Genomic DNA, 17761 nt, shown 5'->3' on the forward strand with positions numbered 1-17761 from the left:
TTCTGTCAAGGACTTCCATGCAATTGCAACATATCACTTCCCAAGCAATACCTTTAATACTACTTTCATATTACACAAGATTCAGTTATAGTCTCCTCAACGATATAATATTAATTCAAACAAAATATAACAGCAATCCCTGAAATATTATTAACTTCGACAGAACCTCAACATATCCATGCCAATTACAGAAAGCTTAGAGGTTCCCAAGGAACAGTTGATCTAACCCTACTCTTTCTCAAACCTAGAATAACCCCTGTAGTATTGCTACTTTTACAAGAGAAATAGCTCCCTAGGAGACCCCCTCACATGTCATTCTTGGTCACCATCGCCTGCAACATCCTTTAACTGCTCAACAATTATCCCAATCTCAATGCTATTACATGGGCATTTGCAAGCAATAAAGCCTATCATGTTGTTATTTTTTTGCATAACGATCTACAAGTGCCTTGGCCTTCTCTGGTGCAAAAAACCGAGCCTGCGCAGCGCACAACCGCAAGTAGTCTTAGCTAACCTTATTACCACATATATGTCAGGTAAACATTTCAAATTACAATACGATAAAAGATGTGCATTGTGTACCCCCAAAAATGATCAGGTTTAAATGTTACTGACAGTAGCCACAAAACAATTTCATAGCCAGAAACATACATAAAAAGAAGTTTTAAGTTGTCTAGTTATATAACCAGAGGTGCAGAAAGACCATAGCACTCTTGTTTTATTCATGCAGGCAATTACATACCAGTCAGCTCAAGTACATTATGGTATTAGGCTGCCAGAAACATGGAGGAGATCTATGTGTGTGTGGAGTATTTACATGCATATATAAGCATTTCAAGCAGTGAAAGTAGATACTCACTTGTATAAACATCCTTTCTGCATCCCCCACATTGCCATTTTCTTTCAATATAATACCCTGCAGAACCATCAGAAGAGTAAATTTATATGCAGGTTCTCATGATATTTCGCTGGATGTAGATCATTTCCATGTGGACTTTTCTGCAACGACATCAACCCACTGAAAAGTCTCTTGGTTGAAGATACTTATGAGCCTCAGTTATTTGGTTCTTCAATTATAAGAATTTCACCAAGAGTGAAGAACTATACAGATTTAATACCATTTTCATTAGATTACTGTAATAGTATCTGCAGACCACCTTCAGTGTTAATGACTTAACAGTTTCCGAAGTGCGCACAAATGTCTGGGTTTTCAGTACATGTGGGAAATTAGGCTCTCTGTCAATAATATACTTGTACTACTGACAAAAGTTGTGCACCACAATGACATGTTATCTGAAGCTTTTATCTCTATACCCATGTCCAATTATCAAATATATGCATTGATCCAAAACCTTGAAATTTAAATGGGGCAAGAATCCCAAAATACTCGGGAACATAAGAGGAAAAGAGGAGTGGAATCAAACCTTTGCTAGGTAACCACGGAAATCATTGGGGTGACTAGAGATGAGCTGATCATAAACGGATACAGCATCACTCACATGCCCCCAATCTGAATAGGCCTTTCCTAGAAGCAAGTCAACCTGAAAAAACACATTTCATTTAAAGATGACGTGAAGAAGAATAGTTGAAGGTAATTGTTATCAAGATGGCAACTCACTTGAATAGGGTCCACCTTCTGCGATTCAGTTTCCATTGCATCAGTATCACCTTTAACATCAACATCACCTGATTTTTTTGAATTCAGGCGTTCACGAGAAGCCAGAAGGACCTGAACAGCCTACATAAAAGGAAAAGAAAAGGAGCACGTAAATAGTTTCAAATATTTCGATGACACTTGACTGAGTACAAGTTACGTACTAGATTACTTTTTTCAGCATTTGTGAAAAGCATAGATCAGTTACGGGTAAATCTGGAAAACCATTCATTTTATCTACTTAAAGCAAACCAGTGTTCATGAACAATGGGCGAAAATTGTAGGCAAGTTTCAGATAGGACTGCAGGGGCAAAAGGTTCTATCCACCACATTGTTAAGGTTCTACAACAATGGATCACGAGAGGAACTGCAAGCAAGCCATTTAGAGAACAATTATTTTATACCAAATATTTGAATCTCTAATCCAGCGATATATGGCACATAAAGATGCATGCACCTGTCTGGTTTTAGAATTCTTCTGAAAATGAAATCATTAGAGTGTAATAGCAACAAAACTTAGCATCTAGAGCACAACCAAGGACATAAGGAAATACTGCCTCTTATGAATAATTTCAGTCAAGGAAATGCAGTGTATCCATTCAGACTTCCATCTATAATTAAACCTGATGCCATACCTCATCCGGTTTGTTAGCTGCAAGCAAGGCATTGGTAAAACCACGTAGAACTTCAAAATTTACATTTTTGGAGACCTATCACAAGAGAGCACAAGTGAGCATTGCATAAAAATGGCACACGAACGTCAGTCAAGGAGTTTTAATAATATAGTTTCCAAATTAAGTTTAGGCTCCTATATAAAAATGCCACTTGGCTTAATATGACAGAATATCAACATTATCTTATGAATTCATGGCAGTGCCCCAGTGCAACGCAAATGGACCATGCATGTTATAAAGATACCATGTAGATGGATATTGATGCATCACTATGTAGTCACTGAACAGAGTTATGCAGGTGGCTATGTTTCTGGGGAACCCGATTTAAATATACTGAAGAATTAGAAGGTGTACTATTTCACCACTCATTGGAAATTATGAGTTTGAATGGGTAAAAGACCAGTTTCCATTATCTTGTTAGTGGAACTCATTATGTAACTAGTACAGTATATTAGGCTTTCCTCGCCCATCCACGCTTATTCACACATTTGCTAGCCCACCAGCTTATATCCACAATTACATTTCATAGAGAAATCAGGAGACCATAAATTAAAAGTAAAGTAATATCTAACAACCAATTGAGTATAGCATGTCCGCTATAGGAGATTAATCATCTGAAACAACCATTAGTAGAAGGTGAAGTGTCACAAGCATCTACGAGAACTGACCATTGAAGAGATCCTGTATGCAGCAGCACTCCCCTCATAATCTTTGAGTTCATACTTAACTTCTCCAAGCAAACGAAGAACATCTGTGTCAGTGGGTTTCTCCTGAAAATTTCAATATACTGAGTCAGTAAACTTCTCCAAACTTCACAAGTTCAGCAGAGAGGCAGAGAGGAGAAAACACAAGTTCTCCAGACTTCTCTAAACAAATAAACATTTGACATGGTAAACCTTTGCCAAGTCCTGAAGCAGAGAGGCAGCCTGAGTATACTCTCCTAATTCTGCCAAGGTTACTGCAGCTCCCTGCAAGAATTCTTGGAATAAATTTGGAATTACTGGTGAAGAAAGGAATAGAAGGCAAACAGAGGATCATTTCCATTTATATTGAAAGAGAATACCAATGGATTTTTGTATATAAAATAGGAAACTATGTTTACCTATTAAGAGGAGAAAACACACGAGTTCATATCAGAATAATGGTCTTTTAATTATCTTTCCAGATCTATGTGGTAGGCAACAATTGAGCATGTCAATTCAGTAAGGAATAACAAGTAAAAGAAAAAGTAAAAAATATCCGCGGAATAATTTTAGTTCAATAACAGAAGCAAAATGCTCAACCCCTCAAGACACACACACTCCAGAAAAACTATTTTTGTTACTCACTTCAAGTGCAGTAGGATCTTTAGGGGAGACTGCAAGAGTTGCCTCGTATTGTTTTAACTGAGTCTGTCATATGAAAGAAAGTAAAAGCGTTACAATATTTTTTTTTCACCTGCATAGGAACTAAAAGCAATGATAAGAATGTAAGCGGTTGACAGCTATCTTTGTGGTTAGCAGACAACTTGTATTGGAGTGGCATGGATAAGCTACAGAAGCATAGAAGATATTACGCCCAGTAGAAAACAATAAGTGCACAGAAGTTTATCCTCCTTTAAATGATTAGAACCAAAAAAATGGTCCATTTAAGAAACGGCGAAAAGAACAGGGAAATTAAGACCTAGAAATAAATAACCTGTATAATCAATAGTTAATAATATTGTTCATACAAACCAGAAAAGGGAAGTACTAGGAAAAAAAGGCGTAGGTACTACATAGCATAGTAATGATGAAGCAGAACTCCTATAAGCATCCTCGTAAATAAATCTGAAAAATAATTCTAGGTTAATTCAGTGCATTAGTGCTGTTGCCCCAGTAATCAACCTCAGTAGTAGCTTTCCACCAATACCTGAAGAGTAGCTTTCTCTTCTTCTGATAACTTCTTATCAACTGCTCTAACTTCTTCGGAGGGGCTATCACTGAAAACAGAAGGCAGTATTAAGATGAAAAAATGTCTTAACAGAAAGGGAACTGACAAAGTAGAATGAAATCTTACAAAATGGGACACGGAAAACCTTTAAAGCACCATAGCATACCTTACAGATGGAAGAAAGTCTCCAAGAGCAAAAACTAGACCAAAGACCAGAACAGCTACCCCAATTCCAATCTATTTTTTACGTCAGAAGTTTAAATTAGTAATATAGTGTAGCTGAGAAGACGCCATGCAGGCATTTCCATGCCCAGAACATGACATAATTATTTTACCTTAGTGCCAAGGCCAATTGTCTTCTTCTCAGATTCAAGAGGTGCATCATAGTCGATTGGTCCGAACTCTTTAATTTCATCTGTCTTTTTTTGTTCGAGAGCTGACCTGAGTAGTTACAGAAGGAATGATCCTCAGGGAAAAGAACTGCAAAAATGATGAGAACCAAGCGAATCTTACTAATCAACTATTGTCATTCAATGGAATATAGTAATTTTGAGGTGATGTTAAAGAAATGAAATTTAGATGAAAAAAAAAAGGGCCAAATAATATAGACCCCAACTTGAAGTAAGGCAACAAGAGATACGGTTTAATGAGATTGAAATTAATAAAATAATCTAACTGGGATATTTAAATAAAAAAATTCTGCAAATGGAGGAAAGCAAAGAAGAGATAAGATGGTGCATTTCAATTCATGCATCACAAGGTTGGCGTGCAATAACACCAAAAAGAGAGCTCTTTAAACAATCAGAATGCTATCAAAATGAGAGCTGATGAGGACTGGTAATTAAGTTAATTATGTTTCTTGCTTTTGAATTTCAAGAACGCGTAATGGTATGAAATGGAACCTTCTAACCGCTTCGAGCCGTTGCTCAAAGTCAATATCCATAGTTTTAGGCTTGCCATCGAAACGATTATTGAGAACAGGGGCCTCTACAAAAAAAATCGATGTGAGATGAAGTCATAAAAATCTTACAGTATTATGTTAGTTAGGGTAGAAAAGGGAGAACAGATTCACAAGTCACAAAGACAGTAAAAAAGAAAAGAAAAAAATCTACTTACGAGAAGGTAAAGGCCCAGATTGTCGAGAGGTCAGTTTCTTTGTCTGATAAAATTCAAGCTCTAAGCTTCTAATAATATATAATATATATATTAAAAAAAAAAAAAAAAAAGAGAGAGAATAAAAGAGTGATGAGTAGATGGTAAAGTAAAGATTGATTGATTGGAAGTACCTTGTTTTTGATGTTGAGGTCGTCGTTTTTGGCGCCAAAACCACGCCTAGGCTTAGAAGAATCAGAGCACTGAACTCGAAGAAACCTGAGGAAGCTACTTCTACTGCTACTGCTACTTGCGATTGCTATTGAAGTTATTGACATTTCTTGTTGCTCTTTTTTTTTTTTTTTTTTTTGGCTTTTTGGATTCAATTTTCTCAAGTTCATATTAAAAAATTTGAGAGATAAGGTTCGGTTGTTTATCATTTATTTTGTTATTTCGTCCGGTCGGTCTACTCGGATCAAAAGATCCGGTTTGAATACCCATTTTACCTAAAGCTAATGCTTTCAAGTGATTGATAAGTTGAGATTTAGACTTTGTTATAATTTTAAATTTTAATTAAAGAATAAAATTGTGTGGGTAATTAATATTAATAAACTTTCAGTTTTGCATTGATTGAGATATGATTAATCGCAAATTCTTGTTACTGTTTTGTTTTGGTTGAGCATTTTACGAAAATAAACAGACATTCTTTTTTCTTTTGTTGTATTGGAATTTGGAACCAAAAGGAACACATAATAACAGCAACCTCATTGGGAGTTATTATTATCTTCTAAATAACAAAGTCTGCCAATTCAAACCCACCAGGAAACACTAACCAAATGCATTATAATATCACTCAATTCCACCGACTTCGTTGTTAGGGTACGACAGCCACACAGATTTCCAGGCCATGTTCAAAACCAAATTTATAAACCAACGACTCACAGAAAAAGAAGAATTGGAGCATCCATTAATAAGGAAAACGAAATGTAACTTTTGTTCCCCACTGAGCTCATAAAAAGCTTGGAAATAAGACAAAAAAAAAAAACGAAAACTAAATGTGACTGAACAGCGCTCATGGAAGCATAAAGAAAAATTCAACAATCAAGAATTCTCTATATGCAAAATACAGTGAAAGTTCAATCAAGAAGATGGAGGAGGTTTAGTAGCAGTAGTAACAGCAGTCCAAATCTGAGAAACACCGCCAAGAACATGAGGCCACACAGTTTCAAAGCCTCTGAAAGCAGCACCAGAAGCAACCCCAATAGCAAAAGTTTCAAAATAGCCAGGCTTTGAGTCGATCTTCATATCAAGAATACCCACTCTGTTTTGGACCACATCTACTTTTCTTAAGGTCTCGGCGGTCAGCTTGTCCTTCTTGTTCTTGTTGTTAGCGGAGACAACCCTAAACAGGAGGTTCTGGAGATCTTCAATCACCTTGACAGAGGCTTCTTGTGAGTCTAGTCCTTTCGACTGGTAGTGGGATATGAGTTCCTGTGGGGTTGGACCCTTTTTCTTTGCAACTTTGTTCTTTTCTTTTGATGATGGGTTAGCATTGGGGAGGGTTGGCTGTTCCATTTGATGTTTGTTCCAAAACTTAAAACTGCAAAAGGGGTTTTTCTTTTTTCACTGAAGAGACGAGAGAACCCTAATTCCAAAATCCAATCCTTCGATTTAGTAGAGGTTAAGATGGTGACTTGATTTGGTTTTTTATTTCTTTTGTCTTTAGAGGACGCAGCAGCAGCATTCCTATACTCTTGACTTTGTGTCAGTGTTAGGGTAACACGGACGTGGTAGAAAGGAATGGGTTTGGTTTTGGGCCTTCACTCGACTCCGTCGGGGCTTTTCCTTGGTTCGGTCTGTAAGAAAATTGGCCTTAAATGCTGGTATAGTAATAACTATCGGAGGAAGAATAAGATCATAATTTTAGGGAGCATTGCACCACTTACGAACAAAAGTGGTTTGGGTTTGGCTACGTATCTGCCCTCCACCAATTCTAAAGAGTGCAAACAGTAAAAACATGAATGAAACATAAGAAAGACTGCACCTTATCTCAGTTGCGTCAACAGTAATTTATCTCTATGTGTAAAGTAGTATAGTGATCAAAAGTTAATTGTATCTATCAAAGGACTTTCATTGAGCAGAGGTTACTAACGTCTCTTATTTTGGGTTTTTCAGAAAAGTGCAAATTCATTATATCTAGTAATTGGGCACCCCTTTTGATGTACATCACTCAAAATACCTATCTGTATGTATATCTGCAAAAAAATATCTAGAGATTCCAGGATAATGGGTGCTGTATACTCGCAATAAATATGATCGAACAGCTCTTCAGAGAAAGACAGGAGCCATGACTAATGTGATCGTTGCTAACATTTTTATGAGCACATGAAGTGAAGGTCCAGCTGTGTCTTTGAACGGGTCTCCTACACTGCACGCCATGCAAACAATACCACAGTTATCTCCCAAGGATCAAGTCATTTATACAAAATAGGAGACTATAAACTTGCAAATGCTTTTTCTTTCAAGATTTTAGTACCAAAAGAAAAGCCAGGCAAGATATTATTTCACACCAAATAACATCAGCAGAAATAATTAGAACAGAAAAAGAAAAATATATATAAATACAGAACAGCTGACAGATTGGCAGGACTGAAGCAGAAGAATATAGAAATATGGGATTTATAATGGTATCTCTAATTGGTCTTATTTCTTTATTACCAAGTAGCTCAAATGCATAGGCACAGAAAGAAATGCTGAAGTTCTTCAATGACCCTAGTCCTTGTCTCAAGAAGAACCAGTAATTGCTCTCTAGAGGAAAATTCTAATTCTAACTCCTGTCTCAGTTTTCAAAATGTCCATTTTAAATTCCATGAACGCCATAAAATTACTTCCAGAATGCTCAAGAACCAAAAAGAAAGAAAAAAAAATACCGTCAATATTAAAAAATAACACCAGAAAATGACAAGTCTTACGTATCTCCAGTGACTGCTGCTTTATGACAATCACTCCCTTTGCCTCCAAGAGCTCCAGTCTCAATATATTTCTTTGCATTATCCCATGCACCACCGGCTGTATTCAGGAAAAGAGCCATAAGAATGCCAGAAACTGTTCCGAACATCAGCATGGAAGCCACGACTTTAGCTCCAAGCAGAGGATGTCCTGTATAGTGCCCCAAAATCCGGAACAGAATACCTGCAAGTGAGGCAAGAAAAATACTTTACATATTCCTTGATCGAGTATACAAACACAATCAAGAAGGAAAGCTGTATATAAGATGAAGCGAAAAGGGAAGAAAATGAAAGTAAACATGTTCTTCAAGCTGCAAGAAAGTATACCAACTCATCAATATCATAAACAAATAACTGCTAGCACTACAATAATATAATAGGCGTCGGAAGGGGCACAAACATCAACATCAGATTATAATGACGAATTTAAAAAAGTGTTCCGGCATGAATTCTGGAATTAGACCAAGTGGATCAATATTTAACATTACATACATAGCTTTCTCCCATATTTGTACCCAATATATGGTGAAACTACAATTCCCAGTGTTCTGAAAGAAATTGAACTCAGGACTGCCTTCAATAGTTATTTTCTGAAAGAAAAAATAATAACAATGGAAACAACCTAGACAGCAACAATGCAATCACCATCACTTTCAAAACCAACATAGTCACAAGCTCTTACAAGATGCCAATAGTAGAAAATTGAAGTATCAAACATAAGTAGCAAGGAGAAAAATAGATGATCGACCTACCCACAACTATAGGTGATACAATAGCCAAAGCACCAGGTTTTATCATCTCCCTCAAAGAAGCAGATGCCACAATTGCTACACAGCGACCATAATCTGGCTTCTCCTTATAGTCCTGAGATGAGCAGGTTAGATAAGTGTGTTATTTAAAACCCAGATTGTGAATGCAACAGCAAAACAGCCTAGGAAATGGAGCAAACTCTACAAATATACTCAGTGCACAAGTAGACCGTAAGCCTCCTATTATGATCATGCAGTGTTCATCCTATTTACTTGTAAATCCTAGATGGTGTGAGAGCACGGTGCATTACTTTCATGTCCACTAGGTGCAATGTTGATACTACCTCATGGAATATATGCTCACCATGATACCTGGCCTCTCAATAAATTGCCTTCTTACTTCCTTGACAACCTCTTGAGCAGTTCGGCCAACTGCTGAGCAGGCCCATGCACTGAACAAGAAAATAAGCATTGAGCCCAACAATCCACCAACAAAAACTTCAGGAATGGCAATATCAACCTGAAAGTGAATTGGAAGTACAAAAGTAAGATAAATGTGCAAAAGCATTGCTAACAAGAATAATTAGGTGAGAATACAATTAAGCTACCTGATTAAAAGGTACATGAGCAAATGTAGCAACCTCATCCATATAAGCACTGAATAGAAGGAAAGAAGCAAGTGCTGCAGATCCAATGGCGAAACCTTTGGTGGTAGCTTTTGTTGTGTTTCCAACCGCATCAAGGACATCAGTAATCTCCCGAACACTTTCTGGCTGTATACAAACATATATATACATACATTGAAGAAAATGAGGAAATTAAGAAGAAGGCATGGTAAATCCAGAGTGACTCAAATTTTTCAACAAAGATACCAGCAATCAGCTATTACCTGCTGACTCATCTCTACGATTCCACCAGCATTGTCCGCTATAGGGCCAAACATATCCATTGTAAGAACATAGGCAGCAGTGCTGAGCATTCCCATTGTTGCCACAGCTGTACCAAAAAGCCCACCAGTCGGCTTTCCAGCTTCATCCACCAGACCTGATGTATGACCCAACCAAAAAGCTGAAACAATAGATATACTGATGACAATAACAGGAAGAGCAGTTGATTCCAAGCCCAAACTAACTCCAGCAATTATGTTAGTCCCATGACCAGTGGTGCTTGCAAGAGCTAATGTGCGTACAGGCTCATGCTTGTAATCTGTATAGTACTTGGTGATCCAAACAAAAACATATGCTGTTATGATACCAACCAATCCACACAATGCAAAGTTAAACCAGGCTGAAGGTGCTTGTTCTGTATGAAGCATCCAACGGGTGGACTGGCATATGGACAACACAAGCAAACCATATGTTAGAACTTGAATACAAAAATCAGAAGCAGAAAAGTGCAGGCTTTAATGCTTGTTTCATTCTAAATATGAAGGCTCAGCATTAATATTATGAAGACATTACCGCTTCAAATTCCAGCAGTGTATAACAGTTCAAGAGAACACGAAAAACACTTCAATTTTATATTTATAGAAGACATTACCGCGCCAAACGTGATAACAGCCAAAACGATAGTAACAGAATATCCTTTCTGAAGTATCGCCATTGGATCCTCCATAGCGGACTTCACACTAGAATCACGAGTACTCCTAATTGAAAGTATTCCAATTGAAGAAATAACCAGGTCAAACGAATGAATTACCAAAGGAAACAAGATGAAGCCAGAAGGATCTGCAAGAAACATACATAAGTGAGCAAAAGAAATTTCTAATAGAAAACAAGAAAATAATAAGATGACCTAACTGTGGCAAAAATGAAAATGTATTAAGGGTCACAATAGTCAGAATCATGTAAGCCCCATGTAAAGGGGATGTTAAATTCTTCCAAATATCATCACTAAATAAAATTGTAGTTGGGCTTATTATGGGGAAATGATATGTATATAAGTACAGATACTTGCCCTCAATTTTGCAACGTTGAGCCATTGTTCCACCAAGTATCATAGCACTGATGATTTCAGCAGCAATACTTTCAAAAAGATCAGCACCTCGTGCAGCACAATCACCCACATTGTCCCCGACCTTTTAAATTGGGGAAAACTAGTTAAAATAAATTTTCCTATAGTTTCGTTAAAGTCAAAGCATTGGTTAAGAACACCATTGGAATAGCTCAATAACAAGCAAAGAAAGAGGGCTAAATACCAGATCCGCAATCACAGCAGGGTTTCTAGGATCATCTTCAGGTATTCCCTGCTCTACTTTCCCAACAAGGTCAGCTCCAACATCAGCGGCTTTTGTGTATATTCCACCACCCAACTGAGCAAACAGGGCAACAAAGGAAGCTCCAAACCCATATCCCACAAGGAGAAGAGGCACTAGGGCAGAAAAAAAGTAACAAGCAATTAAAATAGCAAGAGGACTAGCAAAACATGCCACAAAACACACCATCCTTGATGAACAAAAACTTTTTAAACAATACATGTTACGCATTGAACCAACTTTAGTTTAAACTCATTCACTATATGCACTCAGATTCATCACAATTAAATCACAGAGAAAGAGAGCTGTTACATACAATCAGTAACCTTCATTGACCCTGGAGTATCCACCCCCAGCCAAACATAAAAAACGGCATAAAGGATGGCTATACCAATTACAGCCATACCAACAACCACCATAGCAGAGAAACCACCAGCACGTACAGCTATCTGCATATCAAGTTTTCCAGTTATAACATACTTCTCCAACTGTTATAAAGACAATGGACCTTAAAAGGGACAACCTGCAATGCCTCTCTAGCTGATCGTCTTGCAGCACTAGAAACTCTAACGTTTGCACGAACTGACACCCACATCCCAACATAACCTGCTATACCTGAACATAAGGCTCCCAACAAGAATGCAGCAACAGTGATATATGCAGATGTTGACCTGCATAAACAAAACCATGACTGAAATGGCATTGCAGATAAAAGCATATCCATTATGCTTCACAGATAATTTTGACATATGTAATCACCTTCCAAGGCCATAAGCTTCTTGTTGAGGAGTTGTACTGCGGAACAAATAAATGCAGAGGATCACAAGGGCAAGCAACACTGCCATCTTCGAGATAGTCCCATACTGAGTCCTGAAGAAGCCTTCAGCTCCATCACGTATTGCATCTGATATCTAGAAGTAGGACAATAAGTTTTGGAAAGAATTTAGCGAGTCTCAAAATTATGACAGCAATTTCTTCCTACATTTTAAAAGGAAGATATGGATCGGTATTTAGGCCAAATACATCTGAAATCATGTACCTGAACCATTTCAGGAGGACCCTCATCCTTTGCTAGTACCCACTTAGTAAGATATATAGACAAAAGGAAGCTGATTATACAAATTGTAAAGACAAACACAATGATTGGAGAAGTAGTCGCTCCAATATAAAAGATTGCTCCTAAACCCAAGAGCAAAATTATAAAAAGAACCCGGACATTTATTCCCATGAGAACTCGAAAAACCTGCATAAGGAAAATTGATTAGCCCATGCAAGTAAGAAGGGAAAAATCATAATGACAAAAAAGAAAAGAAAAAGGTTGTGGTGCCTATTTGTCATGAAAGGAAGTACTTTCTCGTCTTTATCCATTTATGTGAATTATAGAGTGCATTGGCAGTTGCGCAGATGGAATAGTTACATAAAGAAGGAAAACTGAAATTAGTAACTCACGATGGGTGTATATGGTTTTGTACGCATATTGGGGAAGGTCCTTGGCCTGTCTTGGTAAGGCCCACCCTCAACATCATCATCCATCATCATTGTATGGAAGGAGTTCACCCTTCGAGCAACAGGAAATGGAGTGCGGTCGATGCCTTGGGGCAGGTCGCCCCCAGAACTGGGTCGCTGAATTTTGAAGAGCAACAAGTAGTGCTAGTGTTTCACTGCAAACGGCCAAATTTCTTGTGCAGAAGCAAATACATAGGGTGTTGGCTCCCAGAACAACTGAGGGTCCTGAGAGAAAACATTATAAGATGCAAATTGTCAATGGTCCGTATATATCAAAAAGACAATCAGAAGATATGTTGAGATAGCTCAAGAAAGCAGTTAAAACTAGTCAGACTTTGGTTGGCAACGAAATTCCGACACGGACCTAACAGAAGGGAATTGTAAAAACTTAAAATTAAGATCTATACATTAGATTTAAATACATTCTCAGCAACCGTAAAATTTAAACCTAGAAAAATAAAGATTGAAGGGCAGCATAATTCCATCTCAAATAGGGGAGGATGAAAAGAGAAGAAAGATCTGTATGCATAAAAAGCCAAACATAAAATAAATAAAAATAAAAATGCAAAAAAAAATAGATAGAAAATACCGGTCAATGAATGGTTTTCACAGAACAAGCACACCTCTCTCTTTCGTCTCTGCAAATATACGCAGACAGACAGCAGACCTCTCAGAGAGGAAAAAACAATTAGACAAAATTTTTATTTGTGAATTTTGGTTGAATTTGGAGTTTAGATCTCTGTGTTTTAATTTCTTTGGTAACTGACTATTAACAGGCCATGTCAGTCTACCAATAATATATAGACATCTCATCAAATTCTTTATATGGAAGCGGAGCTGGTGCATTTTTCTATTGCAAATAGTACGGATAAGCCCCTAAATTCTTTGCCAAATTGGAATTAAGCCCTTAGTCTTCATAATAATTCGGTTATACTTTTAAAATTTAAAACAATTATATCCATGAAACTACCCCAGCTTTCAACTAATGTTAACCGCAGTGATTTTACTTTTTTTTGTTAAAATGTCGAAGAAATTATTCTTTTATTATCCATTAATAAATAGGACTAATACTTTTTTATATAAGAAAATATATAAATTAGTTAAAGTAATTTTTTTAATATTTAATAATAATCAATTATCTTATTATTTCTGGACGAAACAAATAAAATTAACTTTAAAGATATAATCAATATCTATATATATCAAAGCAACATTTTGAATATTCTTTCTCTTTTCTATATAGTTTTTTTTCTATTTTTAAGATATTTTTTTATCTATATAAATTATTTCTTTTTCTCTTAAGTTCTTTTTTTTCTTTATCTTAAAATAAAGTATTTAACAGATTTTATTTTACCTAAACTTTTTAATTTTCTTTCTTTCATTGATTTTGCATCTAAATTTTATAATTTTTTTTATTATTCTTTTTTTATATATAACTACCGGCACTTTGCTAGTGTCATTGCATACTATAATTTTATTTATAATTATATTAGTTTAAAATAAATTTTATTTTATTCAATGATATATATATATATATATATATATATATATATATATATATATATTAGTATTTTATAAAAATCATAGTAAATTTTTTAATTTTTTTTAATTTTTATATGTTAAGATAAATAAACATAAGAAATATATATACTTATCAATTTTAACTCTTTATCTATTTTATTACATTAATAAGTTCTCGTATATTTAATAAATAAGATTACTAGAACTTTTGTTTTTATTTTTTTTATTTTTTTGATATTACATATATATATAGATTAATTTTATTTATTTATTATATTGAACTAATGAATTTATCGATTTGTCAAAAATTCTTTTAACTATTTTCATAATCCAATTGTAAACTCTTATTCTTTTACTATTTTATTACTTATATATATATATATATATATATATATATATATATATATATATATATATTTTATTAGAAAGATAGTAAGATTTATTATCAATATGTGGTATTTATTATTAATATGTGGTATTTTTAATAATTATTAATACTTATTATAATCATTTTAAGAATATAATAATCTTATATTGAAATAAATAAAAAATACCTATTCATTATTAGTATTATTTAAGATTACATTAATTATTTTATAAATATTTATAAGTTAATATTTTTTATGAGCATGTCATATGTTCTTTTCTATTTGAAAAATAATATGACATGGCTTTATAAAATTTTGCCACATAGAAACTCATAGAAAATATTTTTTTATTTATATTTTAGAGATTTTTTTAATTCTTATTCTCCTATTTTAAAAAAATAAAAACTCTTAATTTTTATATTTTATTTATTAATTTGCCATTTTTTTCCACAAGCTACCATCATCTTCTTCAACTCAATTTCTTCAATATTTTTATGTTTGTCATGAATTTTTTTTATAAACAGATAAATTTAAATTTATTTTTTTACTTTTTATGCTAGACTAGTTAAATTCAAATCAATAGTCTCTCTATATAAAAAGAGTGTTTTAAGAGATATCTTCTCTTTTCTAAATGTATTTTTTTTAAAAGTCATTTTTATACATTTTGATATATTTTCTAAAGTTTTTTATCCCATATTTTAATATAATTTTTTTCTATTTTTTGAGAATAATTGTGTGGTCTTTTAATATAGTATTTTTTTTCTGTTAATGATTTAATTAAAATCTTTATCTGTTTATCCATATTATTATCTCCTTCACTTTTAATAATGCAAGTTTATGCTTTTTAATTTTTTTATTTCTTTCAGATATTTTATTTAAAGAAACATAATATTGAAACATGAATTATCAAATACTAAAATTTTTAATAATCTAATTATAATTAAATTTAGTAATCGATAACTTATGATATATAATTATCTAATATTTTAATATTTTATTAATATTTATATAAATAAATTATTTAATATTATTTTAATAATATTTTAATTTGCCCGCGTAGTTCAATTCTAATTGAAAATATATATATATATATAGTCTTTGCCTTTTGTATTCGTTTGAATAAGTAAAAGGCATTAATTATTAAAGATTTATGTTTGCAATTTGTGGCCAACAGATATGGAAACAGAATTTCGAGTTTTAGATTATTGTTTATTTCATCATCTTCAAAATTAGATAATTTTGGATTCTGCTAATGACAGGTTTGAGTTTGGATGCAAGTCTTCTTTAACATGAGTTTCTTTTAATTATGAATCGGGATCCGTATTAATTTACCTAATTTTACTCTTTGATTCTTGAATTCTATCCAGTTAACAGTTTCAAAATCAAGTATAATATAAGCTTTTTTATTGATATTTTTAGTTAATGAGGTTGTGGAGTTAGGCAAAATGAGTGTGGGACAGCAGAAACATTATTCACTGGCAAATTATATTTATGACAGAGAGAAAGTGTGCAGTTCATTAATTAAAAAGTGGTTTATATGAATTGAAACATCAAGAAGCCACTAAATAAAAGGGAATGACACATATATAGCGCCCATCACCATTTCACTATCATCACCTCAGACGTCTCCTCTTCAACATTCCAGGATTTGCTCGATGATTTTTGGTCTTCTTTAGCCTTTGGGATACACGACTGACTTTCTTCAATCTCACACCATGCCTACTGCAAGGATATCCAACTTTTCTACCAAAACTCATTACCTCATCACTTTCAGAGCAGCCCCAGCCCCAGCCCCAGCCCCTTTCAATGTCTCCACAACCTCTCCTCCTCCTCCTATGTCCACGTTTAGTGTTCTTTAACTTATGCCATAAGAAGCAACTCATGTACTCTAACCCCGACCAGTAACTCTCGCATGCGGCCCAACACATTTTACAAAGGCTTCTTCCTATGCATTGCCAAATCCCAATTTTGAACAACAGGTACAAGAACAACAAAGCTGCCATCATTTAAATTTCAAAAACCATTATTAAGCTTATTCCATGGGATGATTAGGCATATACATATATGTAAAAGGAGAGGGGGTATGGATTATTACTTATGTAGCAGAGGCCCAAGATCATGACCAGCTTCACCACATCGGAGACGCACAAGTGCTCCACGAAACACATAACATCCCATGGCCCTGCACAAACATCCCTGCACGGGACAAATTCATAGAATAACTGCTGTGGCGAGTGACACAGTGAAGAGAAATAGAAAAAAAAGCAGGAGAGTGAAAGAAGACATTACTGGCATGATGCTCCAAGAAAAGCCCTAAAAGGAGCACCGAATAAATTGCCAACAACACCTCCGACTCCATTTGCTGCTTTAGTAACAACAGCCCCCATTTTTACTAGTAAGCACCCACAATGAATACTGCTGGTGATAACAGGATTGAAGTAATCAAATTGCATTCATTTCCTTCTGAATCTCCAAATTTTATTTTACATATATATTTTTTTTTGAAAAGAAAAAAAACAAACCTACCTGTTTTGTTTAATACGCTCATTAATATAACAAAGGCTGAAAGTGGGAAAAGTAAATCAAAACAGCAGCGGATCGTGAGAAGAAGAAAAAAGAGGCAAACGGAAACAAGAGTTGGGTTATTCTTAGATATAACAGAAAAAGAATCGGAGTAAACCAAACAAAAAAAGAAAAGAAAACGAACCTCTGAAAATTGTATGAACTGTTAATTTGACAGTTACTTACTTTGTTTATGGGTCGACTAAGAGTCCTCACAGTTTCAGCCCAAACTATTTTCTTTTATAAAAACAAGGATTCCATATCAGATGCATATTTACAATTTACGCACTTCAACAGCCATATACTTTTAGAATTTCATATCATCCGCCACGAAAATGCAATGCAGTCTATGCCTTACTTATAATCTTTATGGATTTTTAATACCTTATTCATCATAATCGTAATCATAATCATAAACATAAACATAAACATAAAGAAAGGATGCTTATTTATCTATTTATT

General features: G+C 34.6%; 4 protein-coding genes across 7 annotated transcripts; all 4 read right to left on the minus strand.

The window, feature by feature from the left end:
- Window positions 1-127: 127 nt before the first annotated feature.
- Window positions 128-5764, minus strand: LOC8259948. Its single transcript, XM_015715839.3, has 14 exons — window positions 5526-5764; window positions 5356-5398; window positions 5142-5226; window positions 4575-4680; window positions 4406-4476; window positions 4219-4288; window positions 3657-3719; window positions 3225-3296; window positions 2997-3098; window positions 2290-2364; window positions 1619-1738; window positions 1425-1541; window positions 860-916; window positions 128-478 (listed from the first exon to the last, which is right to left on the minus strand). Exons 1-14 carry the CDS (start codon window positions 5730-5732, stop codon window positions 419-421), a joined length of 1248 nt encoding a protein of 415 aa, XP_015571325.2. The 5' UTR covers window positions 5733-5764; the 3' UTR covers window positions 128-418.
- Window positions 5765-6269: 505 nt separating this feature from the next.
- On the minus strand, window positions 6270-7345 carry LOC8259947. Its single transcript, XM_015715803.2, has one exon. The coding sequence runs from the start codon at window positions 6904-6906 to the stop codon at window positions 6472-6474; it is 435 nt and encodes a 144-aa protein (XP_015571289.1). The 5' UTR covers window positions 6907-7345; the 3' UTR covers window positions 6270-6471.
- A 40-nt stretch (window positions 7346-7385) lies between these two features.
- On the minus strand, window positions 7386-13631 carry LOC8259946 (pyrophosphate-energized membrane proton pump 2). The gene is made up of 15 exons (XM_002513259.4): window positions 13438-13631; window positions 12792-13073; window positions 12382-12585; window positions 12102-12253; window positions 11866-12013; window positions 11659-11791; window positions 11286-11458; window positions 11045-11165; window positions 10628-10815; window positions 9978-10415; window positions 9697-9861; window positions 9453-9608; window positions 9092-9203; window positions 8304-8523; window positions 7386-7759 (listed from the first exon to the last, which is right to left on the minus strand). Exons 2-15 carry the CDS (start codon window positions 12879-12881, stop codon window positions 7660-7662), a joined length of 2400 nt encoding a protein of 799 aa, XP_002513305.2. The 5' UTR covers window positions 12882-13073; window positions 13438-13631; the 3' UTR covers window positions 7386-7659.
- Window positions 13632-16254: 2623 nt separating this feature from the next.
- LOC8259945 lies at window positions 16255-17643 on the minus strand. Of its 4 annotated transcripts, none has more exons than XM_048372630.1 (5): window positions 17486-17643; window positions 17264-17299; window positions 17027-17152; window positions 16833-16933; window positions 16255-16733 (listed from the first exon to the last, which is right to left on the minus strand). In XM_048372630.1, exons 3-5 carry the CDS (start codon window positions 17122-17124, stop codon window positions 16351-16353), a joined length of 582 nt encoding a protein of 193 aa, XP_048228587.1. In that variant the 5' UTR covers window positions 17125-17152; window positions 17264-17299; window positions 17486-17643; the 3' UTR covers window positions 16255-16350. The 4 variants fall into 4 exon arrangements, with proteins under 4 accessions (XP_048228587.1, XP_015571196.1, XP_048228586.1 ...); XM_015715710.3 differs by having other exon boundaries at window positions 17445-17643; XM_048372629.1 differs by having other exon boundaries at window positions 17027-17299; window positions 17486-17642.
- Between the last annotated feature and the right edge of the window lie 118 nt (window positions 17644-17761).

This window comes from Ricinus communis, chromosome 4, assembly GCF_019578655.1.
Source record: "Ricinus communis isolate WT05 ecotype wild-type chromosome 4, ASM1957865v1, whole genome shotgun sequence".
NCBI classification, from domain to species: Eukaryota; Viridiplantae; Streptophyta; class Magnoliopsida; order Malpighiales; family Euphorbiaceae; genus Ricinus; species Ricinus communis.

Bases quoted from the DNA above. Each gene is read 5' to 3' on its own strand.
- LOC8259947 (XM_015715803.2), bottom strand. From the start codon at position 6,906: ATGGAACAGCCAACCCTCCCCAATGCTAACCCATCATCAAAAGAAAAG.
- LOC8259945 (XM_002513258.4), bottom strand. From the start codon at position 17,190: ATGCAATTTGATTACTTCAATCCTGTTATCACCAGCAGTATTCATTGT. The intron at 16,934-17,026 runs GTAATGTCTTCT...TGTCCCGTGCAG, and splicing joins TTTCTTGGAGCATCATGCCA to GGATGTTTGTGCAGGGCCAT. The intron at 16,734-16,832 runs GTAATAATCCAT...AAATGATGGCAG, and splicing joins CTTGGGCCTCTGCTACATAA to CTTTGTTGTTCTTGTACCTG.
- LOC8259946 (XM_002513259.4), bottom strand. From the start codon at position 12,881: ATGATGATGGATGATGATGTTGAGGGTGGGCCTTACCAAGACAGGCCA. The intron at 12,014-12,101 runs GTGATTACATAT...TTGTTTATGCAG, and splicing joins GAAGCTTATGGCCTTGGAAG to GTCAACATCTGCATATATCA. The intron at 9,204-9,452 runs GTGAGCATATAT...TGCTCATCTCAG, and splicing joins TTGAGAGGCCAGGTATCATG to GACTATAAGGAGAAGCCAGA.
- LOC8259948 (XM_015715839.3), bottom strand. From the start codon at position 5,732: ATGAACTTGAGAAAATTGAATCCAAAAAGCCAAAAAAAAAAAAAAAAA. The intron at 4,477-4,574 runs GTAAAATAATTA...CGTAAAAAATAG, and splicing joins CAATTGGCCTTGGCACTAAG to ATTGGAATTGGGGTAGCTGT. The intron at 4,289-4,405 runs GTATGCTATGGT...TTCTGTTTTCAG, and splicing joins GACTTTCTTCCATCTGTAAG to TGATAGCCCCTCCGAAGAAG.